This window comes from Filicampus tigris, chromosome 2 (assembly GCF_054856515.1).
Source record: "Filicampus tigris isolate MCC_2025a chromosome 2, RoL_Ftig_1.0, whole genome shotgun sequence".
NCBI classification, from domain to species: domain Eukaryota; kingdom Metazoa; phylum Chordata; class Actinopteri; order Syngnathiformes; family Syngnathidae; genus Filicampus; species Filicampus tigris.
In genome coordinates this window covers 34,959,701-34,985,235 of record NC_141218.1, presented here as the reverse complement: position 1 = coordinate 34,985,235, position 25,535 = coordinate 34,959,701, and the positions used below count along the sequence as shown (strand labels likewise).

At 42.6% G+C, this 25,535-nt stretch overlaps 1 protein-coding gene across 5 annotated transcripts in view; it reads right to left on the bottom strand.

Moving 5' to 3' along the window:
* Positions 1 to 227: 227 nt before the first annotated feature.
* LOC147152199 (transcription factor COE1) overlaps positions 228 to 25,535 on the bottom strand; it is a 77,457-nt gene continuing 52,149 nt past the window's right edge. Inside the window, exons 11-17 of one of the 5 annotated variants that reach the window (XM_086023863.1) lie at positions 22,105 to 22,193; positions 15,522 to 15,587; positions 14,516 to 14,678; positions 12,037 to 12,216; positions 5,230 to 5,427; positions 4,933 to 5,001; positions 228 to 2,424 (exon numbers count right to left, since the gene is read on the bottom strand). In XM_086023863.1, the coding sequence (XP_085879989.1) occupies positions 4,934 to 5,001; positions 5,230 to 5,427; positions 12,037 to 12,216; positions 14,516 to 14,678; positions 15,522 to 15,587; positions 22,105 to 22,193 (764 nt within the window). In that variant the 3' untranslated portion in view covers positions 228 to 2,424; position 4,933. Of the gene's footprint in view, positions 2,425 to 4,932; positions 5,002 to 5,229; positions 5,428 to 5,463; positions 5,601 to 12,036; positions 12,217 to 14,515; positions 14,679 to 15,521; positions 15,588 to 22,104; positions 22,194 to 25,535 lie in introns of those variants that run through there. The other 4 variants (XM_086023862.1, XM_086023864.1, XM_086023866.1 and 1 more) reach the window with 4 other exon arrangements.

Sequence of the window (25,535 nt, the reverse complement as noted above, 5' to 3'; positions counted from 1 at the left end):
AAAAAACAAAGTTGGGGGGAAAAAAAGGAAGAAACTTTGAGAAGGGACCATCATGAAGGAATTCCCCTTCCAGCTGCAATTGATGCAGCGTGGGAAATTTTCATCACATAGTATGGTGCTGTACAATGTTATTTTAAGCAGCACGATGAGCATTCTGTTTCAAGTCGTAACCGATGCAGACATACAAAATTAGCTCATGACAAATAATAATAAAAATGCGGACCAAGTCACAGACAAGAGGTAACTTTAATTCAACATTGTGAGTCCAAAAGTTATCTTACAGCTCATCAAAAACAATAACAATCTATACAGTAGACTTTTTTTCTTCTCTTAGAGCTTTTGAGTGTATTTGCAGTCCAAGACAAAAAAAAAAAAAAACAAAAAAAAAAAAACAAAGAAGAAAAAAATAGACACCGGCTATTTGGTTTGCATCTGTCATTTTCATTGTACAAAACTTGACCAATAATCATAATGGGGATGAAGTTTCCAAAGAAGCCATTCATTTGTGTACGACAATAGACCTCTGTGGTGTGTTTGTGAAATAGATATGGCGCGGCCCCTCACGCAGAACAACAACACAAGCGCCTGAAAACACTCGTCTGTCAGCGGGTGTCCCTCTCTTCAAATACTCCTGAACAAAACCAGAAAAGCAGAAAGAAAAGCCCCATTCTCTGTCAGTCTGTCTGTCCAGCAACAGCTTGAACACACACAAACACACACCCACACGCACACGCACGCTCACTAAATACTCATAAAAAAGACTAGCGAAAAGAGCTCCTGTTTAGCTTGTAATGAAGCCACGTTGTAGAGTGGACATGTGGTGTTTATGACGCAGGGATTGGCTACTTGGGTCTGGACTGTGATTCCGTATGTGTGATAAGATTGTGCTGTGGCAGCGCTCCACTGTGCTACTTACAGTTAAACAGCTCAATAAGGTCAATGAATTTCTTGAAGCAAACCAAGACATGCCATTGCTGTTGTATTTTTTGAATGTTTTTGAATTATGGCTCTTTGTGTTCTTGTGTGTGTGTTTGTGCTTTGTCCACCAAGTTCCCATGAATTCCTCTGTGGCAAAGAGACAATTGTGGCGAGGCTAGAAAACTGTACACGTGATTGAATGAAGAATGGGATTGCATTGTTAAGGCATCTAGACTGCTGGTAAAGATTACAGTGACAGAAAACAAGAGTGGAGAGATACAGTATGTAAGCAGGAATACATAACATGGGGAACGAAAGCAGAATGTGTGTGCGCGCACACACACGCACACAAAGACAGTGCCACTCAAGAGAAGAGCCCATGCATATTAACAGTATCAATCTGGAAAAACAAAAAGATATATCTTTACAGTATATATTAATGTGTGTATATATTCTTTAAAAAAATCTACTTCAACCCAATACTCTGAATAAGATGCTACTTTTTGCCATACAATAAACATTTTCGTAAGGAAACAAACAAAAAAAAAAAAACAACAGACACATTTTATTAACTTATACAAAAATAGACAATGGCGTGTTGGTGAGTCCCATACAAAACCAAAAGAAGTCACATTTAAATAGTGAGAGACGACAGTGAATCATGTAACAAAACACGGTGAAGTATGTTCACAACACAACCAAACAAAGGTGATGTACAAATACACGGGATAAATACAGTATTTATAGCATATCTTACACAACCCCCCTTTTTTTTGTATCCAAATCCTTGTTGTATCTCTAAATCTTCTGTACTGAGAAGCTGCCTTAAGACGTTTTTCAAACTAGAGCTATTGCAAAAAAAAAAGGAAAAAAAAAAGCCAAATGAAAAAAAAGGTCACCTTTTTATATACAAAAATATATCAAACATTTATTCTAATGTAACATTTCCTTGACTCCTTCAGTACAGTGCTGGCTGGACACACGTCATCGGACTTTTCAAGTTTTTACAAACCCTTTTTGGCTAAATAATCACATCAGATTTTTTGAAACTCCCGTGACAAGCCCCATGGTCACAGTTTTAGTAGAATTCAAACAGCATAAATAGAATAGGATCACGATGTTATGCTCTTTTTCCATTTAGGTTTATTTGTGTGTGTGTGTGTGTGCGCGCGCGTGTGTGTGTGTGTGTGTGTTTAAGCAAGCAAGCTGAACACTTAACTGTTGTTTGTGCACATTACAGTTGGCTTCTCCAGTAATCAAATAAGCAAAGATACATCTCATGAATATGAATCCCCAAGCTACACTAAATCAACCAAAAGGGAAATGACATGGCAAAGGTTGTTCCGTCTTCTAAATCCCAGTGGAGTGGAAAGGCCTGAGTTTTGAACAGAGTTCGTATCGTCACTTCAGCTCCGGAGTCCAACACGCACTCGTGTCTTGTTCCTCTCAACATTCTTCTTTTCCAGATCCTCTACATGGGTGGAACAATCATCCCCGGGATTGCTGCTTGTGGGAAAAGAGGGGGAGGAAAGCGGGAGAAAGCGAGTTGGGGGGCGGGGGGGGTAAAGAAAAAGAGAGCGAGAGGTCAGTCATGTGATCGCTGGGTTTCATCTGTCATCACAACAGCGCCATAACCCAAATGTGCTGCAGCAAGGACACGTCTCCCTCCCTCATTATCTGCTCAAATCAAAACATTTTCCTGCGAACTCGCCACACAGGGACCACATCATTCCAGTCTGGCACAGGCGTCTCCCCAAATAGTTGCATGCGAGCACTGCCGCTGCTAATTGTTAGCAGCTACGCCAAAGTGTGTGAACAAAAGCAACATGGGTGACGGAGGCCATGAGATTATGTTTGACTCGTGGAACTGAATCATGAGCCTTCCGATGCACTCGGCATTAGAGCGTATCGTCACACTTGCATTGGGTGCACTTGCGTGCTTGCGCAATGTCAGAATTATAGCACAAATATCGTGGCAAAGAGGCAGCACATCTAAATCTTTGAAAAAAAAAATCAATAATGACTGTGATGCAGTGGGCCAGACTGCCCCAAATTTTGCCCCGGAAATTTGAGACAGTGAAACTACATTTTTCGTCTATTCGCGCACGTGTGACCTATACATTTCCTTTTTTTTTTTAGATTCTTCGAATACTTTTTTTTGTTGCTGACAAACTTCTGCTCCACCCTTTCACCGATTCATCAGTAATATAGTGAAAATGAGTGGAAATATGAACATTTACTTTGTCATTTTGTGATTCATGTGCCCTCCTACAACTTTTAACTGTGCCCCTAAAATGTCAGTTTAGGGGCTTCTGTGGTGATACTTCCAATTTTTAATCCCTTTAATGCCAATGTCACCTCCAAATTTGTGCAGCAAAATTTGGCAAAATATGCTCCGAAAGTCAAACAAGGACTTGAACCGAAGGCCGAGTAATCATCATGCCACAATAGATTTCAACAAATCTAAGTGAGCATTACACCAAGGGTGGGAAACGTCATCCCCGCAAGAGGTTATTTCAGTTTTTGTAAAGCCTCCTGAGTGCCATACTAAACTTAGGAAAAAATTGGACTCAACAAGTGAACAAATGTTTATTATTATCTATTTTGAGCATTTGTGAGCCAGATGTTTACATATTATTTTCATAACAGCTCTTCTGGGGCCTTGTGTAGAATGTTGTATCCAATAATCTTGCAAGTTTTTTTTTTTTTCTTTCTCTTTTTTGGACACACACTTGTTAATTCTAGCTTTCCCTATAAGACGCCACTAGGTTGCAGTACCACTACGCCAACACCTTTCCTGTTCCCTTCCATTATGTGGGTCAATTGTCTTGGAAGGTTTGAGTAGTTTTACTTTAGCTTAATTTCATGACACAGTGCTCGACTTCTCTTACACTTGTATTATTATCCTCTCATCATGTTAATATGTTCCTTAAAAACATTGCTTGTAAAATTATTTATAGCAGACGCAGTTTATGAGTTTGGAACAAATGAATTCACTTCATATGAAAGTAGAATATCTTGAAAGTCACCTAGCTTCATGAAACATATCGTGTTTGACTTTGGAGGTTCTCATGTAATTTACAGTATAATAAAGGTATCCAAGTGTAACATATTGTTTCCTTTTGCAGAATATATATTTTTTCCATTGTACATTTATTCATTTCATTGTTTCACTGCATCATTATGAGGCATGTGGCACAGAATTTGTTTCACGTTACCCAATTTTGTCTCTTTTCCTAGGAAGGGTTAGATCTATACATGACTGGCTGAGCATTATTATCTTTGTAAAGGCAGATTTTTTTTTTTCGTACTGCTCTCGGATGGTGCAGGTGTACCCAATCTGGTCTATCACCAGTCATGCTTCACTCCTTAAGCCTCCCCCCAGTTTTACACATAAGCCATCACATGGTAGACTTTTTCATATACGATATTGACTTCCTATTGATTCCTCTCTCTCTTCAATCCACTAATTCCCGGGTTATTTCCTAAATGCGTTCGTCTTGTTGGGATTAACTGAATGATGTGTGTGTATATCTATGTGTGCGTGTGTGTGTGTGTCAGTATGATCAGCGCGCAGTGGCCCCCGGGTCACTATGTTCAGTGCTCATCAACGCCGACAGAGGAAGTGAGGAAGTGCTTAGCTCGGGGCTCTGATAAAGATTCCCATCCATCATTTCTCTGGCTCGGGATCTCAACACCATACAACATCCTGCTTAGACGGGCCGACTATGAGCCGTGTTGGATGGAAATGGGAGAGCAGAATGACCCCTGGTGGCACGGCGCACACCTCCCCACGGACGGCGGACACAGCACAAGGCAGGAAACAGGAAGTGAAAACAGGAAATGGAACACATATGCGTTCTCACTGACAAGTGGAGCGTGACAAATAAAAAAACGAGGAGGAAGGGCAGGGCAGGATGAGCTGCTGCTGTGAACGAGCTGGGTGGGACAGCGTGGGATGGAAAGAAACAGAAGAATAGCGGTCAAAAAAAGAGAAAGAGCGGGGTAACATACTTCAGGAGAAGGCCAGGCCCTGCAGGGAGCTGGCTGATGAGTACTTGCTAGAGTCCACAAAAGACTGATCTGAAGTCAGGAGGGACAGTCAGGGATCAAGGAGGGTAGAGCAAGAAATAAAAAGGGTGAAGTGGAGGAAGAAGGGGGTAAAAAGAGGAAAAGGAAAAGGTGGGAAATTGTTATTAAAAGGAGGTTAATGTAGCGGCACCGGTGCTTAGCAATTCATGGGCGGTAGATTGTGTTGGGCAATAAAGGGTTCAGTGTGTACACTTGACTTGTCAGCCAGCCCATTCTTACCTTGCAGGCTGTTCGCGGTGGCGCTGGTGCACGTGGGGGGTGGCGAGTTTTGGGGTCGTACGACGGGGGCAAAGGCGCTCTTCTGCTTGACGGCGGCGGACACCATGTTAGCAGGGGAGAAGGAGAAGATCCCGGAGGAGCTGCTGCAGTTGGAGGGCAGGCTGGTCGACGACGCCATGGTGGGGCTGGACGGGACGACTGGGTGGCGCGCAGGGGGGAGGGGGAGGTAGGACCGGGGGCGAGAGAAGGGGGTGGAGGGGGTCAGGGAAAAGAGATGGGGAGGAAAGATGAAGACGGAAAAAAGGGGAAGAGACGGGGTTAGAGAGAGGGCCGAGGGCAGAGGACGGGCAGACGGGACGTACAGAAGGGGACTGGTCAACGGGTGATGGCAGGAGGGATAATAGTTCAGATATCTAGCTCACATACCTTACACAGAGACACTCATTCATTACTGTACGCATTCAAACAAATTCATCATTCATGCTGTTCACCTCCTGGAACATGACAGAAAAACAATATGTGGATCCTAAATCCTGCCTTGACAAAGATTATAATGCTCGCATTTAATGGAGTCATTTCCGGGCACTGGGAGTCAGCAGCCTATTCCAATAGTGCCCACTCACTTTGTTTCTCGCTCCTTTACTGTATTCCCCCCACCCGATTGGTGTTTCCTGTTTTTTGGTCCAAGATGTATTGTTAGTGAGTGTCAACACTATCAAACCTTTTCCCCCTCTTGTTTGCAATGCTTAACCTACAACCGCAAGAAACTCTTGCCAGCTGGCGTCCCCTCGGCGATGAATGTTATCCTGGAGGGAGTTATGCCGAGAGACGAGAGCCGGCGCTGAAGTGAAGTACAGTGGTGCCTTGAGATACGAGTTTAATTAACGAAACTATCAACTCAAAGTATTTGTATTCTAAATCATCCATTGAAATGAATAGAAATGCCACTAATCCATCCCAGCCTCCACCCGCCCCCAAGAAAATAGGGAAAAAGAGCACTCTATACTACAATACGGTATACAAACGTAGCATAATAAGAATTAAATAGAGTGTAAAGTATAAAACAATTTGTGCATCACGATTTAATGCTGCAATTCAATTCATTGTGCTGCTCCTTCTGCCATGCCCGCCGTGGCCACTGGGAGGCAGTATAATACAGTCATTTAGACACAAACGAAGAACCCCTTCTACGAGTACTATAAGTGAGATGCTTTAATATTAGTCATTTTTCTTAGATCACCAACTTAGGTCGCCAACATGGCGGGCCTGCGGTCACCCGGCCTGTTTTAAGAATAGATCACCAATGAGACACTCACTTATGTGTGTTGCTATTTAAAAAAAAAAAAAAGCACCCCATATCAGAAAGCTGCATCTAACTTTTTTGTTGCTATTATTTTTTGGAATTGGTGTACATTTCGGAATGAAAATATTAAAATAAATGAATAAAATGAAAACTGAAGTTTCAGGGTCATTGAAGTGCACGACCAAACCAGAGCATTCGTCGAGTGAGACACTGGCAGGCACAATGACGTTGAGATGATTAAGCCCCGAAGAACATGACAAATAAAAGAACGAAAACATATCATTTTCACGCAGAATGGGAGAATGAGTTCTTTGTTACGACTGTGAAAAAATGTTTGTTTGTGGGGCAATTGTGGCAACAGAAAAGCAGCACAATGTGGAGAGACATTTCAAAATGGCAGAACATTCCAGGTACTATGGGAGGAGCGTCGGCTCTGTAGTTGTGCGACTACACACAGAAATCCAATGTCTCAGCAGGGGATGGATTTTTTTTTTTTATCACTTTTGAGAGAGATCTAAGAGTTCATGCAATCCAAAGGTGAAGCCACCTTGCCGCTGGAGGACACTAAGTGGACACTCGACTTGGCATTTTTAACAGACATGACTGTGAAACTGAACCACTTGAACTGTGAGCTACCAGGAGAAGGTGGCTGTCGCTGACTGTGCTCTGAATGCGTTTAAAGCGCAGATGAACATTTTCTCTGTGCATTTACAGAGAAAAAATTTGCAGCACTTTCCCTCAGCTTGAGCCATGCGTGTTCATTTCCAATCCTTTTAGGGATGTGGACACAATGTATATTGCTGAACAAGTGAGTGCAATATTCATCTTGGATGCTGGACAAGTGGCGATTGAAATTGTAACATTACAAAATAACCTGCACATCAAAGCCCATCAGGTTGCACCAAACATTTGGAGTCTTGTTGCCACAGAAAAGTACCATGTTTTATATACAGTACAGTAGCCTGCCTGTTTGGCTCATCGTATCCATGTGAATCTGCATTTTCTGAAAGGAACGTAATCAAGAACAAACACAGAACACGCCTCCCCGATGCACACTTGCAAGACTCAATGAGATTTGCTTTGTCAGTTTACACCTCAGATTACCGGTGAACAGCATGCAGTGCAAGTAACAGACAAACAAACACATCTTTGTCTCGTCTCTGTGGCAACACGACAGTGTCATGGTAAAACTGAGTTCAAATATTGAAAAATTGTACTAATTGTGTTACGACATCACCGTGTTGAAAATGCTGCGATTGGCTGTTAGCTAGCGAATCAGCAAGAACAGGAAGCGACGGATGCGGATAAACGGTAAGCGATGGAAAGCCTTGAGAATCCGCCTTTCCCGCCTTAATCTTCTTCTAAGTACAACAGCGAAAGTTGACAGTGGAAGTATTGCACGATTGTGTGTCAAGAACGTGAGAGTTTGTTTCGCGTTTGTTCCGTCGTGAGCGGAAAAAAATATAGCTGAACGCATTGTTTACGTTTTCATATTCCGCCCCACCAATAGTTTTCCAGTTGGCTTTTTCTAACCATGAGGAATAGTGACTACCGCCACCAATGGTATGGAGCGGTATTACATCTCACGCATGCGCAGAAGTTACTTAATGGTCAGCGTCGTTGTTTGTCGTTGCGGTGTAGTTTTTCAGCGCCGCATGCCGGTGGCGTCGGCCCGACGCCACAAGGGTAAGCGTTGGCTCATAGTTTGAAAAATCCGTGGGGTCAGGTCACTTGTGTCTCCCAGATAGTATCTCAAGGCACCATTGTAATGTGAGAGATGACAAAACGCGACAGGAGATTTGAACCGATCTTTCCATTGATCATCATGGGGAATGTGAGGTAACTCACCAATGGGCTATCAGCTATGTAAAAAAATATTATCCTTTTTTGCAACTTATGCCTGCCCATTTTTTGCATGCAGATATTTTGTTAGAAAGTTATTCAATATTTGTAAAGGAAATTATCCACTCATGGTAGTGTTTTCTGTTCTGTAAACCAGAAAAAAAGAGGATATTTTACACAAAATCATTTGGTTTAAGTCCAATTTTCTAATTCATGGAAGACCATCTTATTGGTAACAACTTGTGCATAACGGTATAATTTTTTGTTAACAATATTGTGAGTGAAAATAATGGCTTATGAAGAATCTGGCGCCATATATGGTCCGGTTTGCGCAACTCATGGAAATGGTTAAAATGAAAAGGAAAATAAATCGAACAATATACGGCTTTAATTTAACAACAAAATCACTTGGGATATTCTGTCCGTACAATGCATGTAGGAGGTGTTTTGATTGTCCTTTACCCTGGGACAGGATATTTAAGCCAATTTATAATGTAGATGTATAAAACAACTCTGGTTTCCTCCCACATTCCAAAAACATGCATGGTAAGTTGATTGGACTGTCTAAATTGCCCCTCGGTGTGATTGTGAGTGTGTGTGTTTGTTTGTCTCTGTGTGCCCTGCGATTGGCTAGCAATCGAATCACGGTGCTCCCTGCCTACTGCCTGAAGACAGCTGGGATAGGCTCCAGCACGCCCGCGACTCTTGTGAGGATAAGTGGTATCGATAATGGATGGATGGATGGATGTATAAAACAGATATTTTCAAATTAAAGTTGCATGTGATGTTTTCAACAAAGAAAATGTTACATATTTGGAGATTAGTTGAGTCTAATGAATGCTGTTTTGGTTTCACAGAATCAGATTTGTACAAACACACAGATTGTCACTTAACATTACACATTTTTAAAGTTATATGAGGCGAGATACAGTAGAACATGGAGCCGTACGTGGGTGAAACAAACAATGAAATTAAGAATTATGTAAGAAGATGGGAACTTTATGTTTGGGTCCAGATCAAGACTAATATACAGCCGCGGAAAAAAGACCACCCTTTTTTCTTTAGTTAAATCTTCATTTTAAATGCATAGTACAACTAAAGGTAACGTTGTTTGGACCAATATATCAATGGCTACGTTTACATGGATAAAATATCTTTAATCCGATCAGCGTTTGGATTAAAATTATGATCGGATGCACTGTTTTCATGGACAATAAAATTAGTGATCCGTTTAAGACTTGTGTGTTCATACATACACTTTTGATCGGAACAAATTATTTTGACATGCGCAGACTGACCAAATACACCGGAAGTTGTAGTAGGAGAAGCTACAGCGACTTCTGTGTCAACAAAGCATTGCTCTGTCCATTTCTACTTTAAACGTTAGCGTTATTTTGCGTATTTTTCACTTTGCGCTGTTATGTCGAGTTAACACTTGATAATGGAGCTGCAATGTATCCAATTCAGTCTTGTGGCCGCCATGTATTTTGCTCACTCTGCTTCTACTAGCTTGCAGGAATAATACAAACGCGTACACTAACGTCACACACACGCGCTATAAAGACGCTTTGCTCCGAAATTTCGGAATAAGTGTTTTCATGCACGCAGATCGTGTTATCAATCGACAAAAAACACCCCTCTTGTTCGGAATAAAATGGGTTTGATCGGGTCAGAATATCTCGAATGGGAAATGTACATGAAGCATTTTTATTCATATCAGGCGTTTAATCCGAATAAATGTGTCCATGTAAAAGTAGCCAGTGAAAATAAAAACAGCTCATGAGTTTATGAGCTGATCGAGATATGTTCCAAAGTTTTTTTTTTGAATTTTTTTTATAATGACCAAAATCGCTTCTTAAAAGGAACTCAACGCAAACATTTTTTTTTCAAGAATATGTTCTATACAAGCCCACTAGTTGAAACAGGGCATTCTGATAAATATTGCGTTTGTGGAATAAATGTTAATCCACTCGTTTTTAGCCATCTCTGGGGGCGGCCGTCTTTTCTTCCATCGACTGAAAATGACATCACAACTGCGCACAACGACCAATCACGGCTCAGATTCAGGAAACAGGTCAGCCGTGATTGGTCGTTGTGAGCAGTTGTGATGTCATTTTCAGTCGACAGAAGACAAAATGGCCGCCCCCTGAGATGGCTAAAAACGAGTGCATTTTGCTGCTTAACTTATATTCCACAAACGCAAAATTAATCAGAATCCCGTGTTTCAACTAGTGGACCTGCTGGGAACATATTCTTGAAAAAAATATGTTTGGGTTGACTTCCGCTTTAAGTTGTTACATAAATGGCTTTCGCATTGTACTGCCAAAAACGGTGCTTTATGCATTCCACATTTTCATTTGTGTTAGTCACTTGAACCACTTTTTGTGGAACCAGACATTAAAATGAACAATTGAAGAAAACATGGTGGTCTCTTCATTTTTTCCATGGCTGTAGATGCCCTGGACTTTTATCTTTATTGAGACATATGTACACTACAATTTTTGTTGTTGTTGCTCTGAGTGGGTTTCTGTAATGTCGATTGTTTTGTGTATAGTGGTTGTGTTTTGGTCTGTTTTTCGTTTTTGTTATCCTTGTTTTTGCTCCTGTTGCAACCAAAGTTGAGCATCATCAGTTAGAGCAGTGTTAAACGTATTTTCTCAAATTGTGCAGGGGAAAAGTATAAGTATCTTATTAATACTTATAAAATGCAAGTTTGGCTGCAATTGTCATCCTGAAATCAATATGCCTTGACAAAGATGCTCACATGAAAGTAATTTTCACAGCTTTGAATGCTGTTGTGTGAAGATTTCCGTTAGAAAATAGTAGCAGGGTTTGTGAAAGGGGCTCCAATGTAAAAATGGAGACTTTATAACAATGGCTATTAGCTGGATTTACTGTACATGTATGGCACCAGCTTCCTCAGCCAAATTCTGTCTCTCCTACTGACATCATCCCATCTATCCACTTTTCAAGGGTTTGTCTTTTGTCTGCTAATACACTTAGAGCATTTTCCCCCTCAGTGATTTTACAATCAGCCAAGTCGTATTTCACCTGCCCTCTGATATCTGCTTCTGCCTTTATTGTTGTTATTATCCAACACTTAGGTTTTATGGCCCTTCCTGCCAAATCCTTGCAATAAAGTCATAATCCATTTATGAAGGGGCCTAACTAATCAATTAATGAAAATTGGACCTACAAAGGCAGGCTGAGGGGCCATTGATTGAAAGTGTCTGTGTGGGGCCGATGAGCCTGTTAAAATACTTGTTAACACCCAGGAATCAAAGAGCCGAAATGGAATTGCTTCTCTAGCAATTAGTTTATTGATTTAATCAAGGGTCTTTAATGTAGAGAGTGAACGTGTGTGTGTGGGTGTGTTGCATGCTAGTATTGTGTGTGTGTGTGAGTGTGTGTGGGGAAACGCTAAGGTGATCTGCTCCCTTTGCCAATAAAGAGAGGATTTGTGTTTGACTCTGTTCTTAAAGAAATAGATGAGCCAGCTAAACTGCTCAATTTGCTCCTCGTACGTCAAATTTTGTGTCCACCTCACACACCTCATGCTGTTTAACAGCCAAGAGGCTCTGGCTCTGCTTTTGCTACCTCCTCATCTGACTCACGTGAGGACTGATCGGTCACAGACTCGAAGATGTGTTGAATTTACTCACTAGCATACGGTGAGTTGCCTGCGGATCCATTGAGGAAGTTGGGCGAGGTGCCCAAGGTTGCCATGCCAGAGTTAGCGTAGCCATTCATGCTAGTGGAGACAGAGCTGTAGCTACCCTGCTGGGGAGTGGAGCTGGGGACATAACCATGAGGGGATACACTGCTTGTAGTCCTACTGAAACCTATGGACAGGGAAAGATGGAGAGGCAGAGGAGAAGGTAGAAGGGAATAGAAGAGAGAAAAGGTGTTAAGGATATAGAAGAAGGCAGACAAAAATAAATCCATGCAACGCTGCCTTTGAGAGAGTATGCATAACACCGGAGAGGCAGACGTCTCTGCGATCAAACCCCCTGAGTGGCAGAAAGTGTTAGACATCACACATTTCACAGGAGAGCCACCATATTGTGTAATTGGCTGTAATGAGGAGATAGAGAGGCGACTGAGATGTTGTCCCTAGTTACTTTTAGCTTAATGTTCCTTGAATTTAAATAGGTAGCTTATGGCGCTGCTCAAAAGCCACTAATGCATGCGAAATAAAGGGGCATACCGGTAGTTGGGTTTGATTTGGCACAATTACAATATTGTACCCCGGAGGTCTAATTATTGAGCTCCAATTTTACAGTGAGACTTCTAAAGTCAAATGCCCCTAAAGTCGAACAAATGTTGTACAATTCTGTACAATTGAATTGTACAGAATTCAGAATTCCACAAAGGCCATCAAGCCTGACGACACACAAGATGTCGGCTGTCTCGCTTGATCTCAGGTTGGCAAGTGCCGCGGTATGCCATGTGTTTGCTTTTGATTTGCTTTTCTGACACTTTCCAAAAGTAGAACCCGCCTCATCCAGTGGTGATTAGTGAAGGGCATGAAAAGACAAGAATATACACCTGTAATATTGGCGGACAATCAGTAAACCTACAGTGTCATATCATCAAAGTTAAGAATGTTTTATTGATTTGTTATTATGATTATTATTATAATTATTATTATTATTATTATCATTAGTATTACTATTATTATTAGTAGTAGTATATACATTTCAAGGGAATCCCGTATATTCGTGGTTTAGATTTTTTTTTTTTGTTTAAATTCACCTATTCACAATTTATTTTCGCACACTATTGTCATTTGCGTGAAAATGCTCTTCTGTGATTTTCTCCAAATTGGCATTAAAAGTCTGACCATTGTCTTTGTATTTCTGTGGCAAGATACCATTTACAGACATCTATTGTATTGTAGTGTCTCTTTATTTGGGACAAAGAACGGTGACTGTTGGCCATAACCATAAAAACAAAACAAAACAAAACTGGATTAGGTCTAAATTTCACTAGAGAAAGACTCACTCACTCCAAATTTTAAAATAAATGTTTTTCATTGTAAAAGTTTGTAACCTTTCCTGGAACTAAAGGCACCATTTTGTTCATCAGCTGTCAAGGGTACAAAAGCTTTACGTTTATAGGGTACAACGCCATTGCACCTCGAAAAGTACAATGGTGCACTACAGCTGAGTTTATGCAGCAATAGTGCTGCATGACACAAAGGATGAAGATGACTAATTGTGTAGCACTCTATACCTCGTACACGGATAATGGCCATTGTGATATATGCCAAAAGAAATGTTGGAACAGTTTTGGATGGCATATGGCACGATGAGATGGCAACGTACAGAATGGAGGAAGAGCAATAAAAGAGTGATCCAAGTACTAAAACAAAAGGCCTTTAACCGAACTGGCTCTTCTCCAACAACAACAAAAAAACATACAGTATATATTGATAAGGCAATTCCTATGAAGAACTTGTGTAACCTCCTGGAAAATGTGAAGATGTCTGTTCTTTATTCTCAACGGGCTGTAGGCTACGAGGCGGTGAACAATATAGAGCACAAGATAGAAGACTCCGACTATACATCCCGGGTAGAAAAAATGCTGACACAGCAGAAAAAAACACCTGGAATTCATCACTAGTGTACTCTCTAGTGCAAAAGTGGCTGCACTTACCCATCAAAGTAGCCTCTTTTAGCATAATTAGCACATATCGCAGTAGTATATAAACCCTAAATCAAGAGTTGTTTTCCTCGGCGCAGAAAGACATTTTTGGATGATGCTCATTGGAACTATTGAGACACATCCAGTGGGTGATCCATCCACCCGATTTTCTCTCCTTCCTTAGATCCATGTGATGAATCACTCCAGACTGCACCCACATCTCTCTCTGTCAGACGAGGACTGACCCCAGTCTAATATACACACCCCTAGGACCCACTCATATTTCTCCATCGTGCCTCATCCGTGACTTTCTACTTCTGCCAGTCTTGACAATGTCTCAGTCTTTCTTGCCTCATCCGCGCCTTCCACTTTTTGTTGTCACTGCCACTCCTCGCGTCTTGGTTTCCCCATTTAACTTGTTTGAGGGTCTAATATTACTCCCGCTTGATGATGAGATGAGCACAATCCTACCCAATCTGCGTCTTGTCAACTCACCCTGATTGGCCGTTTGAGCCACTTCTGACCCGGTGAAGGAGTTCACGGCCATCATGCCCGCGTGGACGGATCCGCTGCCGAGGCCGGCTAGCTGGTTGTGCCCTCGCGGCACAGTCGTGTAGAGTGCCTCTGCGATGTCTGCTGCTCGCTTCAGGATCATTTCCTGGCATTGAGGGAGGATCAGAAGAAAAGTCAGGCCCTGTCTTATTTTGCCCTCTCTTTAGAACTTGGGTGGATAAAACCCGCAAATCCTTGCGTAATACTGTTACTTGTACCTTTATGAGGGGACTTTACAATTGGGCTTTTGTAACTCAGGAACAAGGAAATTGAGGAAATCTTTTATGGTCAGGTGGCAGAACAGAAGGTGGTAGAAATGAACAAGCGAATGCTGCTCTAAAAGTTTTAATTTTGTCAAGCATATTATTTTCATTTTAGGACATTTTAAGATTGAAATATATAACCTTTAAAGTCATCACGCAGTGGCAATTTGCCCTGTTCCAGGCCTTAAATTATTCATTCTAGGCTTGTGTTTTTCTTTGGCTTCTTTTTTTTTTTTTTTTTTTGCAACACTTATTCTAAAAGACAGACTGCCCTTTGCATGACGTGAAAAATACAAAAAACACCCTTCTGTTATCAACGTCAACGTAGTGCTTTTTTGTCATATTATTTTACTTTACATTGTATGTATAATTATATCTTACTTGTTTTATACTTTATTTGTGGCATTTATTCACGGTGGCTTTACCGCTTGTAACAATGTTGAAAAGTGAGAAAGGTGAGTTGAATCTGCGAGGTGACTCGCCTGCGCGCTGCAGCTTCATTATTCAAGTAAAAGCTTTATGGTATTGCCCTATTGCCCAAACAGTTCACACTTATATGCCCGATAAAAATGCTAAAATGTTTCTTCGAAACTTTGGTTTGGTTCTACTTTAGAGGTCCAGGTAATCCCACAAAGGAAAGACTACAAGTGCATCTCAAACAGGGTGCTGAAGTTTGCATGCGCTACCTGGTTGTTGTGAGGCATCCCGTACAAGGCTTCGACCAGGTCTGCTGCTCTCTTTAAGATTACCTCCTACAATCAGGAGCGAAAAGAGGAGGGAGATTGATCATGAGTGTGGCAGCTGGAGGAGTTCAGTCACTTTCATTACATTTCACTAGTGGCATTATGCTGTGAATGCAGAACAGAGGCTGCACGACAGGAAGACGGCGGCGAGAGCAGGCGAGAGGAAGAGAAATGGGCCTGTCCGTGCACTTTGTTACCGGCTGGGCAGTTTGGGAGCGCAGAGGGAAGGTACCGTTAGCTGTGAATAAAACATGAGCCTGTACCTCTTGATCAGTCAAGCATCTTTTGCATCTTCTGCCTCCTTCCTGCTGTATCGTGTATCTCCTGCTCTTGATCACATATCAATCTAACTTAGCACATGGTATCATCGGGCTTACGGTGATACAAGTCCCCTCTTAGCTGGGGCACACCTGTCTTCTGACCCCAACGGATCCTGATAATGTTCCACATGAATAGTCAAACAGCCACTTTGTGAGATAAATGTAGTTGCAGTGCGGAATGGAGTGGAATTTCCCATATCAAACATTTATCCTTGCGTAGTGTTGCAAGTCTTTGTGCTCATTTTCCATCACTTACCCTCCTTTTACCCTCTCCGTTCTTTTCACTCGTTTAGTCTATGTGTGTCTCAAGGCAGTCCTTGTATGTGCGCGCGTGTATGTGTGCGATGTAGACACCTTCAGCCCTACGAAACCCTTTTTAAAAGTTAATGTGCCGGGGCCAGGATATATGCTGGAGGCGCGACAACCAGAAAATTGCAGCCCCCTTCCCTCCTATGCTCCCTCGTTTCTTTCTCTCCCTCCTTCTCTCCCACTAACACACACACACACACACACGCTGTGCGTTATACCCTCCTCAGTGTATCCCTCGCTGTGAACAAGCCCTGGAGCATGTGTGCTCTCTGTTCCGTGACACACCGCCTTTCAATCAGACCTCATATCACACACGCACTCACAGCCACACACATGTGGAGGCTGTCGAGCACGCCCAGGACATGACGGGAGGGTCAGCAAAGCAATAAAGATTGTAGAGCGCTGTCCGAGGTGCTAAATTCACTCAATAATGGGAGCGCTGCCTCTGTGTTAACCTCCCATTACTAGCACTATCTGGGGGAGAGGGGAGGGAAGGCGGCGGGGCTGGGGTGGGTGGGGATTTGAGAGACAGGAAAAGAGGGGGACCAGAGAGGAGGCCCACACGGTGTGATTGAGAAATGTAGAGGGCCGAGTGAGGTAAGTGGTTCTTTAGTATGTATGCGTCGTTCCTCGCCTGCTTCTCGCTACTTTTTCTCCATGCCAGATGCCTCCTAGGGATTGCTGGATAGGTAAATGGATGGATGGGGGGAGGAAGAGAGGATGTAGGGGGGGGGAAATGAGGGAAGAGAGAAGCATTATGGCACAAACAGATCCCCAGCTGGAGAAGGACAGTGTTCATGGAAGACGTGTGAGATGTCGCACTCGAAAAAGGCTCGCAGGGGCCTTCTGTCTTTCTCCCCACGTTTTGGGGGCAAACATCGAACCAAAATAAAAGCATGTACTCCAGCTTAGTCTCACATTTCCCCAAAATGCATGCTAGGTTTTACTTGAAGACTCTAAAAGGTCCATCAATGTGAATGTGAGAGTCAATTGTTGTTTTAGACTCGGTGTGCCCCACAAGGAACCAGTACATGGTACCTCTACTTAGAAATGTCCCTTCATACGAAAGTTACAAAACGCCTCAATGGGAAAATATTGCCTCTTGTTACAAAAGAAATTTCAGGATACGAAAGGTAAAAATACAGTATGGGCTGCTACTCGCAGCTTCAGAGTTTTCTGAACGCAACATACTCATAGCTGCTCTGCCATTGGCTATTACCTAGCATCTTCCTGGCATCCCGTTGGCTAAGTGGGACCTCTACCGTATGCGTCTATGTGTGTAGATAGACAGGTAGATGGATATATATGTGATAGATATGTCTATGCAGCGCCCTCGTCATTCGCCCCTCAGGCCATGAGGTGTTCCGATAGTTTGACGTGAATTGGGAAACGAGGAAAAGAAAAAAAGGAGAAAATCGTTATTTTTGTCCATACAAACAAAGCAAGAGATAATAGAAAAGTATGAAAGGGGGATGCGTTTGGTTGATCTCGCCAAAGAATATGACCATAATGTATCAACAGTCGCCACGTTATCAGTTCGTTACAAAAGGCCAGGCAAAAACCACTTCTGAGAGAGAACATGAACCAAAGAGGGCAAAAAGCGATGAGGACAGCAATTAAAAGGTAAACGACCATCATTTTTATTCTTTACTCTATTCTTTGTTTTTTACATCATGCACAACTCTCATTTGTTGTGCAGTACTCTAATTGTAACACATATTTGTTATATGTTTTGATGCATTTTTATGCTTTATAAAACATTATGTCTGAATATTGGGGGGAGCTTGGAACGGATTAGGGCATTTACATGGAAAACGCGTCTCTACTTTCAAAATTTTCTACTTAAGAAAGTTCTTTCAGAACCAATTAATTTCGTAAGTAGAGGTACCACTGTATAGGGATCCTAATGAGGACAAGTACTATAGAAAATGGATGGCTGGATAAATAGTAAGTCAAACAATGTAATTACCATTTATGTGCAGCATGCAGCAATCTATTGGTAATATTATAAAATCAGTCTGATTGTAAAGGCATCAGCTGTGCGTAACCTCCCTGTGGTCACCCCACAGATTTTGAATACAATTCAAGTTTCAAGCACAGCATACGCATGGTACTGCACTCGAACCATCTTGATGCAAACGAGGGGTGCCGCGAAGATTAGCCGGGAAAAGTTTACTCCATCCCACGATGGCGCACAGAGGCATAAAGGCCCCGTTACACCCAATTCTACCAGCGCAAAGTCTAGCAAAATACCAAAAGAAAGAAAACTCCACCCATGCGTACAGTTCGACTGTGCTTTGCACTAGATTTGTGCCCGGCACAAATATAGGGCCCATGGTGTTGGGTAGGGTTTGATGATTATGGAAAAGAACAAATCATTTCAATGAATCATCCAGCCCTAGTGTTGGGTAATGTACAATAAGTACAACCCCATACATACAGTACCAATTTTAATGGCGCCATCTTGGCAGTCTTTAAAGATCTTGTGTGAAGTAAGCTTGGCCAACCATCTTTTGAATAATGCTAATGGATAAAACTATTTTAAGGATACTTTCGTTAGTTTTTATGACGCAACCCACCCAGATTCATAATTATACCCATAGCAACGCGCTTGACAACAAAAATGCAGACGTTCGGCAATCTTCGGCGAGTGACGTCATTTGAAGAGATTGAGTCGTACGTCACCGATTGTACTGCATGTACACGTTTGCTGCTCTTTGATATTCTTACCGCGTTTTTCAGCAAAAACTGCCAGTCAAGTCAATCTTACTATAGATTCACTAGGCTTTTATGATGTATTAAATTTACCTTATATATAGTTGTGCCTACTAGTATTCACAACGTGACAAGAAATAACGCTAATTTGACAATGTGGGACACCACCCCACTATGACGTACGTGGCTCTCAGTGCTAGCAAATATATGGAACAACTAGGTCATCTCACCGTGCGTAATTTGCAGCACGGCACAGCATCGAAATTCAAACAATAATGCTAGGCTAATAACCGTAGCCTACTTAGCTTATAATTAATGTCAGTGGGTCTGCCGTCGACTCCATGTCTGGTCGTTCGGGCTCAACATTTTCATCCTTCTCCTGAGCATTTGGCTCGTATATGTACGGTCCAACATGCATTATGCCAACAACCTCCTCTTCCTCCAGCTCTTCAAACACCTGGATACCCCCAGATAAGTTCTAAATATCACTTTCTGAGTCCGTTTCTGAGTGGCTTTGTACACTTTCCCTATTGAGCTAGGGTTAGGGCTAAACTGTCGTTCATCTAATGACGTCACACTTCTGGTTTCGAGCTCGTCAGCCTCTCACTTCGGAAAATCTGTAATTTTGCCCAAAGTCAGCTGGGATAGGCTCCAGCTGCATGCAATTGAACAGGAATAAGTGGTTCAGAAAAGTGTTTTAGCAAGAAATTAACTTCTCCTCAAAAATGGGAAAAAAGACCAAAATAAAAGTATGGTTGTTAAAGACCAACTGTCAAGTAATTTCAGAATATGCACAGTGAAAGTAAAGTAATTAAAATTTATATGAAAAAATAAAGCATGAAAAAGATCAGTTCTATTTCCTAATAGAACTGATCTTTTTCATGCTTTTTTTCAGCATAAAGCATGCTTTATGCATGAGAGAGACCTTTCTCTCTCGCTCCCCCTTTCCTCCCACTGATCTTTTTCATGTTTTTTTTTCAGCATAAAGCATGAAAAAGATCAGTTCTATTTCATAATAGAACTGATCTTTTTTCATGCTTCATTTTTTATATAAATTTTAATTACTTTACTTTCATTGGGCATATTCTGAAATTACTTCACATTTGGTCTTTAACTACCATACTTTTATTTTGGTCTTTCTTCCATTTTTGAGGAGAAGCTAATTTCTTGCTAAAACACTTTTCTGAACCACTTATTCCTGTTCAATTGCATGCGGCTGGAGCCTATGCCAGCTGACTTTGGGCAAAAATTGGCCAAATCAATGTTTTTTTCCTACTTTTTTTTCCCCCCAATTTTCACCACTTTTTATTATCAGTCTTCACTTTAGACCACATTATATAAATCACCACGGGAGTGAATTCACTTGATATCATTGGGATTCTTTAGGTGTCTTTAATGCTCTTTGTGTACCACAAATTTGAAAATCTTACTTGGCTAGCGGAAGTCCATAAGCATCGGCAAGCGAGTACTAGCAACTATTTATCATGTTGAATGTAATGATAATTAGTAGTATTTTCTCATGCTCTGATTTTTATTTGTCTGTTAACAAATGTTAGTGGCATTTGAGGGGGTTGTTGACAACCTGGCCCCACACACAGCATCAATCTTCTCTTCACTCATCTATTTCATGTCTCCTCGTCTTCTCTGCCTTTGCCATTTTCTCTATTAATCACTCTTTCATGGTCCACTGGCCCGTCTACTTATCGGTCTCTCGTTAGCAAAGGGATCTGTCCAGAAGCTAAACGCGATTAGGCAGCGCTCCAGAGTCATTCTGATAAACAGATAAATGTGGTTAGCGCCGTGCTGCCTGCCTTGCCCCGCTGCTGTAAGGAGAGACCATTTCCTGGGCGCAGGGTCTCTTCCCGTAAAGTCAGGCCCGGCGAGACGTCAACAGGAAGGGGAACCTGATCCAGAGCAGAGCCTGGCCTGGTCTGGCAGGACAGTCACTCATTAGCCGGCCCCAGATCCCCTCCCCCTGCGCAACAACCTGAGCTAGCGAGCGCGCGGCACGCCTGTGATCCAGCTTCCAGCACTCCCTGCTTACATATTGCCCGACTATTAGCGACAGCACGGTGCAGCTGGACGCTGGATCATCATCGCAACATATGGAGACAAAGCAGGCATTTCCAGGGTTCATTAAGAATCTCCTCGCTAAAGGTGCCTCGGGGAAAACTTTGTTCCGAATTGAAGAATCGGCTGGGAAAACAGGCAGTGAAAAGGCTTGGCTTGCACTGAATGGACGCAAAAAAGTTGCCAGTGTGTGCCCCTCTAATGATTGAGGCCAACCGTTGAGAGGAGTGTGGTCAACAAACTGTTATTACCTAATAAAGGCACAAATCAATAGAGCTGAAATGAACAACTGGGCCTGCCAGCTACTGCTGTTCATTTAGAGGAGAAGGAGACACCGCAGAGCGAGGGAGGGATAGGAGGCGAAAGAAGCGAGATGTAGGAGGTTAAAGACATCACCAGGACAAGTCCCGTATCCACCAAACATGACACACAACCACGGACAAGTGATTTCTTTATCTTCCCTCTACATCTACCTGGGCTCACCATCTCCACCTCACGGTGACGTTTGCTGTGCGTACGTGTGTGTGCGTATGTGCCGAGACGTGTGCACGTGCATGCTGCTCTGTGAAAGCGTGTGTGTTGGAAGTAATAAAGTCCACCCGGGGTTGACTTCGATCCACTGACCCAGCAGGAGGTAAGACTGGACAGCTATGATGGATCACCTAACCTCCTTCTGCCTCTCTCACTCTCTCTCTCTCTCTCTCTCTCTCTCTCTCTCTCTCTCTCTCTCTCTCCCCCCCCCCCCCCCTTTCCTCCCACCATCACTCCCCCTTTGCCAATCTAAACGACCTTACGCACAGCGCGATCATGAATAGAGCTGCTTGTGCGATTTCGGTGCAAAATAAACTGCAGAAAATGACCATGAACGTGTAATAAAATGTTAATGTTCACACTGCAAAGTGGCTCAGTGTCCAGGGAATACAGTCATTTGTCTGTATGTGAGGTCATGCTGCCCTTGTGGCATGTATATCCATGCGCCATATGAAACTGGAGAAGACATAAATACATCTCGGTATCAGTGTTACCAAGACAAATTGCTATGCAATAATTGCGTGTGGCAGAGCGACATGAGCGCGGGCAAACTAGAGAAGTTGTGGACGCACGGTCGGTACCTTGGGTAATCTCTCCTGGTCTCCGGGGTGTCTGGGGATGACCTTCTGTAACCTCTGGAAGCCGTAGTCTATAGTCGGCTCGTTCAGCGCTGAGCACAAACAAGAACAGACGGATGGGAAATTCAAATGCTTGATTCTTAGTAATGAAAACACGTGTGCGCTATGATATGAAGAAGATGAATGAGTGATTCGCTTCGGCTGTAGAAATGACTGAATTAAGCACGGGTGGGCATGAATATTGCAACATTCAGGCTAAACATGCAGAAAAAGTGGGTGTTCTATTAGTCCGGCGTGTGCCTTTGTTTGCTTGTGATGTAATGAATCTCCCTTTGTCGCCCGCTTTGGCGCTTAATAAAAAGCCAGGATTGAGTGTATTTTTGAGCAAGCATGCGTGCAAATGTGTGTGTGAGTTTGGGCGTGTGTGTCCTGCGTTGATCAGCGGCGACTAATATAAGCAATTACAGTGCCGGGTTCCAATATAACAAAGGCTTGATCGCTCCGGGGAACAAACTAAACACACACACCCACAAGGGCACAAACACACGTTATGTGTATACAGAGTGAGTCAGATCATCCAGACAGCAGGGAGAAAGCACTCGCTCTGTATGCTGCGGTCGCGCTACTGTAATTGAATATGAGAAGATTTACCATGAATATTTAAACATTTGAATAAATACAATGAAGATCTGAGGCTTACAGTACAAACACTTCAGAGGAGGATTGTTGGATAAATGCTCATGCATATAATTCATTCCTAATCTACTCTCTTTCTCCCCCCCACCAACAAGCCCCTTGCCTCATGCAGGTTGCCCGGAGATTCAGCGCACATAGAGGAGACCTACATAAAGTGCTAAACAAATGTATTTGACCAGAGCTGAGCATTCCGCCTATGTGACAGACTGGCCCGTCGATCCGCCCATGACGGACGCCCATTTTGTAGGAGATAAACGATAGACGGGAAACTTAAAAAAATAGTCGGAAGCCCATTTTTTCGTCTATGTAATCGTCTATTGTCTATTTTCGCGGCGAGGTTTCTGTTTCCCGTTGGCCGCGGCCGAGGTCCTCAAAGGTCCATAAAGGTCTGAAAAGGTCCTAACAGGTCCTAAAAGGAGACACATTTAGTCAGGCTGCGGTGACGTTTCCATGCCACTGTGAGTCTTTTGTTTCCAAATATCACCAAGCGGTTGGGGGAGGGGAGGGTAGTTGTTCGGAGTAGTTTGTCGAAGTTGGTAGTCGGGAACACTAACGGAAGCCCGTTTAAAATGATAGTCGGACCGGCCTATAGGAAATTGCTATTTGGTTTGGCCGGGCAAAATGGCAGATAAACGGAAAAGGGTACCCCGGCTGTTGGATAAACGGACTGGGAATTTTTGGTAAAATGCCAAGCTCTGTATTTGACCACCACCCTATGTAATTTCTATATAACAATGACCCAAAAAAATAGCATTGGTAATTACCAACATCAAACGCTCTTTTTAATAAATGACTTTTCACTTTCCAATGCACAGGTTCAAATAAAAGTCAAAAAATATATCTACAGCATATTTCTTGATTAAGATGTCAAAAATAGTATTCCAGAACAGAGAAATTAGTATTGGTAGTTGAAACGTTATTGAAGTCCAGTGAGTCGGCTCAAATATGGGTATAAAAAGATGACTTGAGTTCAAATTCCTGTTCAAAAGGAAAGTTGATTCTCAGAGACAAATGGTTGGTGTGGTGGTCTCATAAATGTATATGTGAGGGATTGCCCTTATGTGTTTGTGCCATCCGTCTGTCTCCCCTGTGGGTCACAGCTTGGACGTTTCCTGGGGGCCGTAGCCCTGCTCGCCTCACATCTGAGCAGCCAGGCTGACTAGGCGGCCCCTAGAAAAAAGCCCCCCAGAGGCTATGAGTACAAGCTGTCCTGCTGGACCTCTAGTGGCTTCCGCGCGGCTCCTCCCCAAATGGCTCACTTAAACGGAGAAGCCGAAAACAAAGCAAAGCGAAGGGATGGTGGACGCTCTGTTTCAACAGCTCACATGCATTTACACAAGATATGTCAAACTGCCAAACTGAAATCCCTAGCCTGACACATACAACTCAAAATAAGGAGGGATAACAGGCTATGGAATTAGGGTGTAACTGCTGTGCAAATTGGCTTCGGGACACTTGATCTCCAATTTGATTTCAAAACTTTCCCATAAAAAAAAAAAAAAAAGTGAAATTGAATTGAACCCTTTCCAAAGTTCAGTTATCGCCCTCATAAAAGCTCTGTCATCTGTATAGGCAAATTATGAGGGAAACTTTGGGTAAAAAGTGATGAGAAAAAGAATATGTGATACACTCTTTTAACTTACCGTATGTCTAAGGATGAATGAGGAGAGCGTAAGAAAAGTTCTAATTTTAGAATGGTATAAATAGAAGTTAACATCAAATCAATAACACCTTTGATAACACGTGGGGCCCTATTTTCGTGCCCAGTGCAAGTCTAGTACAAAGCGCAGTCAAACTTTGTGCATGGGTAGGGTTTTCTTTCTTTTGGGATTTTCCTAGAAACACACAGGTGGAAAGGGGCGTTTGCGCCCCATTGTGGCGATGGAACACAGCCGACTCGGGGCCAATGAATTGGTTCCCCTCATTCCGTTTAAAATCAGGGCGGTCGAGGCTGACGCAGTCGTTGACATTGCGGCAGCGGAAAACGACTTGTTGGGGTCCGTACCATTTTGCCAAGTACCATTTTAAACTGCAAAAGCTTCACTTGCGGTTGATTTACTCAGTCGCACATCATAAGTGGGCAATTAGAGACCACCTTGCACCCCCGATCGTGTGACCGTGTGCGACGAATTTTGGTGAACCGGCAGTCATCTCCTGCTTCAGTGTTGCATCATCTGTGGCTGGCATAACTTTGAAATGATCTCAAACACACTTTAAACTGCAACTCTTCCTTCAAGTAACTTTCTGTGCATATTATTCTTATTTTTCTCTTTATCACCCTTGTTGGGATTGTTCCATTTTTCGGAATAAGTGTTGCCAAAAAGTCAGGAATAGGCAGTTTCAAACATTTGAAAATCATTTTCAAGGCACATTAGTCCCAAAGGTCTTGGGCGAATATTACACTTTACAACCTTTCTTTCTGTGTGCTTATTTTTAATACTTGACATTACGTCCCCATTCAGTGACCCTCTACGTCTCAGCATCCATTTGTAGCATGCAGGATGATATTTTGCGGCACCCTACGTGACACCAAATTTAATGTTAGCGCGTCCTCCTAGTGTTCTGCTGCGTCATTGCCTTTGGTGTGTTTTTTTAAATCACTTATGGGCTACCGTAGCTCAGGCTCATGAAACCTTTCAGTGAATTCTGAAGTGACACCAAGTGGAAGGAAACCTGCTGTGAAGAGAAAATTTGGCGTCGAGAACAGGCAATTAAAAAAACAGGAAAAAATAATGTTT